This window comes from Citrus sinensis, chromosome 5, assembly GCF_022201045.2.
Source record: "Citrus sinensis cultivar Valencia sweet orange chromosome 5, DVS_A1.0, whole genome shotgun sequence".
Taxonomy (NCBI): Eukaryota; Viridiplantae; Streptophyta; class Magnoliopsida; order Sapindales; family Rutaceae; genus Citrus; species Citrus sinensis.
In genome coordinates, this window is record NC_068560.1 from 15863746 (window position 1) to 15868719 (window position 4974).

The following is a 4974-nucleotide window of genomic DNA, read 5'->3' on the forward strand; positions in this document are numbered from 1 at the left end:
CAGTCAACGCATGACTTTGACTAAATGAAACACAACACACAAGCACTGGTGGAGTAGAAGATCTCATTCGGCACGCCATGAAGGAAAAGTTAAGTGAACTGGTGGTAGTGGGGAAAGGAGAAAAAAGAAGCAGATTTATTCCATGAGCCTTTGCCACGCCCTAGTCATACAGACAATACAAATACAATCAACGCATGACTTTGACTCCAAATTAGCGATTACTTTTGCATCCACGCCATTCATGCAATTTTCAGTAACTTATGATACAATTAATACATGAATCCGACTCCAAATTAGCGATTTTGAATTGACCTAAATTACTCTCACCATTATTATCTGTGTTATATTTTAAAAAATTATTTTCTTTTTTTGGGTTCAAATTGTTTTTGGTTATATTGTAGGAACCAATTTTAATTTTAGTTGACTAAGAATAGTGTCAAAAAACATCACTCTTTCGTCATTCTTATGCTAAAAACTAAGAAATAATTTTCTGACACGGCATATGTACAGAGCATGCAAAGACTTCTTATTACTAGTCTTGAGTCTCTGAAATTGATAGTCTGTTGACTATAATTTATGATGATTAATAGTGGGTCCGATGATACGAAATGAAAGGTTTTTAATTGATCTAAGTTGAAAATCATGTCAATTTTTGTAAATCCAAATTCATTAATTTGTCTTGTGTTTGTGTCTGATTAATTAGTTAATCGTGCCGAAATTGTCACTTCTACTATTGTGACTTTGTTTCCATTAAAATTAATTTAATTATCATCTATTTTTCACTATTTTTTTAATTTAATAAACCTCGGTTAAGGAATGGAATTCACCATTTTTCGCCAGTTGTTTGTAAGATTTGTTTGAATTTTGAGTTGATATCATATCCAAATAATATTAATCATTTTTTTTCTTAAATTTCAAGTGGTCTGGACTACTTCGGAATTATGTTTTTCATTTTTTTCAAACAAAAATAAAAATGAATGTATTACTCATTTACTCATTTGCTATAAACGTATTTTCGGTGGTAAAGGAATGGTAAAAGTTTACGACATCACATCAAATAATAAAAAATAAATATTATTAAGACTAACTTTTGTTGACTTAAAAAAAAACAAAAAAGAGTCCAATGACTATAATGTTTGAATTGCTGCAATTTGCCTATAAAAGGTAACCAAGATCCTTAAATTTCTTCACATTTACAAAGTTAAACAAATTTTATTTTTGAGAAAACTATGGGTTTATCCTCTATATGTTTATTCACAATATTCATACGGTTAGTTTTTCCCTTCTTTTTCTTTAATTTTACAATTGCTAACTTCACTGCTTCTTCTATGCTGCCACTCTGCCATGATGATGAGCGCTCTGCTTTGTTGCAATTCAAAGATAGCCGCATCAGTGGTGATTTTTATGCTTGGAAATTTGACTGTCGTCCTACAATAGCATCATGGAAGCCAGAAGAAGGTAACGTTGATTGTTGCTCTTGGGACGGCGTTCATTGCAATAAGAAGACTGGTCATGTCATCAAGCTTGACCTCTCCCATAGCTGCCTTTTTGGTTCTATCAACTCTAGCAGCAGCCTTTCCAAGCTTGTCCATCTCGAGTGGCTTAATCTTGCTTTTAATGACTTCAATTCCTCCGAAATCCCACCAGAAATCATCAACCTTTCGAGGTTATCATACTTGAACCTCTCTGGAACTTCTTTATCTGGTCAAATACCATCAGAAATTCTAAAGCTCTCCAACTTGGTTTCCCTTGATTTATCACTAAATGATGTTCCTGGTGGTAGACTTGAACTCCAGAAGCCCAATTTCGTAAATTTAGTCGAGAAGTTAAGCAATCTAAAAACACTTGACCTTGATGATGTTTCTATTTATTCAACGATACCTCATAACATCGGAAATCTATCTTCTTTGATGTTTGTTTCTCTTCGAAACTGTGAATTGCAAGGTAATTAAATTTTATATATTTTCTCCGTATTTAATATACATGCATATTATTGTTATATATATATATATTTTACTCGAAAATTGCCAATTGCAATGTTAAATTCATTAGTAAAAACTACTATTATTTTTAATTTTCTACTTAAGCAATGTGTTCTTTTTTTATATACAAATTGCAGGAAGAATTCCATCTTCGCTCGGTAATCTATCGAAGCTCCTTCATTTAGACCTTTCACTAAATGAATTACAGGGTGAGCTGCCTGTTTCTGTTGGTAATCTTCATTCATTGAAAGAACTAGATCTCTCCGCAAATTTTTTGTTGAGTGAGTGGCCTATTTCCATTGGAAATCTTAGTTCTTTGAAAGAACTTGACCTTTCACAAAATAGATTTTTTGGTGAGTTACCTATTTCCATAGGAAATCTTGGTTCTTTGAAAGAACTTGACCTTTCACGAAATGGATTTTTTGGTGAGTTGCCTACTTCCATTCGAAATCTTTTTTCTTTGGAAAAACTTGACCTTTCATTTAATAAATTTTTGGGTGAGTTTCCATGGTCGACTGGAAATTTCAGTTCTTTGAAGCGATTAGATCTAAACTCATGTGGTTTTTGGGGCAAAGTTCCACATTCAATTGGTAATTTCAGCCGGCTACAATTTTTGTATATTGGAATTAATAATTTTTCGGGTGACTTACTTGGTTCCATTGGAAATCTTAGGTCGTTGAAAGCAATATATATCGCTAAGTGTAATTTTTCAGGTCAAATTACATCTTCACTCAGAAATCTTACCCAACTTATCGTCTTTGACATGGCTCAAAATTCTTATAGAGGAACGATTGAGTTAGATGTTTTACTTATTAACTGGAAAAATTTGGAAGTTTTAGCTCTATCATTAAATAGGTTGTCAGTGCTCACCAAAGCCACTTCTAATACCACTTCACAGAAAATTCAGTACATAGGAATGCGTTCATGCAATCTTACAAAATTTCCAAATTTCTTGGAAAACCAACATCATTTGCTGGTCCTGGACCTCTCTGACAATAAAATTCAAGGAAAAGCACCTAAATGGTTGTTAGACCCCAATATGCAGAATCTCAATGCCTTGAACCTTTCGCATAACTTGTTAACCGGGCTTGATCAGCATCCTGTTGTTCTTCCAGGGAATAAAGGTGATTTGGTAACTTTTGATCTTAGCTCTAATAATTTACAAGGACCACTCCCTGTTCCACCCCCTGGAACCATTAACTATCTAGTGTCAAACAACAGCTTAACAGGGGAAATTCCATCGGGGATATGCAATTTGAATATTCTTGAAAGTCTTGTTTTGTCTAACAATAACTTAAGTGGCTTGCTTCCTCAGTGTTTAGGCAATTTCAGCGACGAACTTTCGGTGCTCGACTTGCAGGACAACTTCTTCTTTGGGACCATCCCAAATACTTTCATTAAAGAAAGTGGATTAGGTGTGATTGATTTAAGCCATAATCTGTTCCAGGGAAGAATTCCAAGATCATTGATCAACTGTTCAAAGTTGGAATTTCTTGGTCTTGGGAACAACCAAATTAGTGACACTTTTCCCTCTTGGTTAGGAACTCTTCCAAAATTAAATGTTCTCATCCTACGATCCAACATATTTTATGGCGTTATAGAAGAAACCAGAACTGGTTGTGGATTTTCTAAACTCCGCATTATTGACCTATCTAACAATAGATTTACTGGAAAGCTTCCAGCAAAGAGTTTCCTGTGTTGGAATGCCATGAAATTTGTCAATACAAGTGAGCTAAGATATCTGCAAGATGTGCTTTTTCCGTACGGACAAATGTCCAATATTGTAGTTAGTACTTATGACTACTCAATGACAATGAACAGCAAAGGGCGAATGATGACATATAACAAGATTCCGGATATCCTCGCGGGCATTATTCTCTCAAACAATAGATTTGATGGGGCGATTCCAGCATCAATTGCGAATTTAAAGGGACTTCAAGTTCTAAACCTCCAGAACAATAATCTCCAAGGCCATATTCCGTCATGTTTGGGCAATCTAACAAATTTGGAATCAATGGATCTCTCAAACAACAAGTTTTCAGGACGGATTCCTCAACAACTGGTTGAGCTTACATTTCTTGCATTCTTCAATGTCTCGGACAATTACCTTACAGGGCCTATACCACAAGGAAAGCAATTTGCTACATTTGACAACACTTCTTTCGACGGCAACTCAGGATTGTGTGGAAGGCCTTTGTCCAAAGGATGTGAGAGTGGTGAAGCTCCAACAAATGAAGATCATACTGAAGGCTCGGAGGAGTCCCTGTTTTCAGGCGCATCTGATTGGAAAATCATTCTGACTGGCTATGTGGGCGGACTTGTGGCAGGATTGGTTCTTGGGTTCAACTTCAGCACAGGAATTATCAGATGGATTCTGGAGAAGTTGGGAATGCAGCAAAAGGCAACAAGGAGGAGGAGGAGACGTAGAAACTGAATGCAATTATAATGTTGCTGTGATTTTCGTTTCTAATTCAGTCATTGTAATGTTGGTGTTTTTTTTTTTTTAAATGGATCCTTACATTTCACCGTAAAAAATAAAAATATTAACTGGTTTATTATATATTAAAAAATGGTTTCTGGTTTTGTCACTTTTCAAATTTAAATCACTACTAGGTATGAATAAAAAAATAATATTGTTTGGTAATTAACATATCATTAAATGATAATTGTGAGGGATTAGGTTCTACTTCTACCATTAAAAAAACAATAATAATAATTTTGACAACAAAAGTAAAGATAACAAAGGTTTTTATGCAGCAACTATGGGTTCGAATCATGTTTACATGCATCCAAGCTAATGGTGACACTTGAATGATATGGCCAATTTAACTTTGGTTGACTTAAAACGGTACTCCTGTATCTGTCCTTCGTCATTCCTATGTCAAAACCTAAGAAATAATTTTACAGCTATGTTTCTACTTCTAATGATCAGCATCTATATTAGTGTACTGGACAAACAAGAGGCAAATTTATTGACCAATTAGATAACAAA

General features: G+C 34.6%; 1 protein-coding gene across 1 annotated transcript; it reads left to right on the plus strand.

Annotated features, from left to right (window-relative positions):
• The first annotated feature begins 1181 nt into the window (after window positions 1-1181).
• On the plus strand, window positions 1182-4588 carry LOC112497624 (receptor-like protein 7). The gene is made up of 2 exons (XM_052441569.1): window positions 1182-1944; window positions 2120-4588. The coding sequence occupies exons 1-2, from the start codon at window positions 1230-1232 to the stop codon at window positions 4414-4416; spliced, it is 3012 nt and encodes a 1003-aa protein (XP_052297529.1). The 5' UTR covers window positions 1182-1229; the 3' UTR covers window positions 4417-4588.
• The last annotated feature ends 386 nt before the right edge of the window (window positions 4589-4974 follow it).

Coding starts and splice junctions, on each gene's coding strand:
- LOC112497624 (XM_052441569.1), top strand. CDS start 1,230: ATGGGTTTATCCTCTATATGTTTATTCACAATATTCATACGGTTAGTT. Junction 1,945..2,119: donor TCGAAACTGTGAATTGCAAG/GTAATTAAATTT, acceptor TACAAATTGCAG/GAAGAATTCCATCTTCGCTC.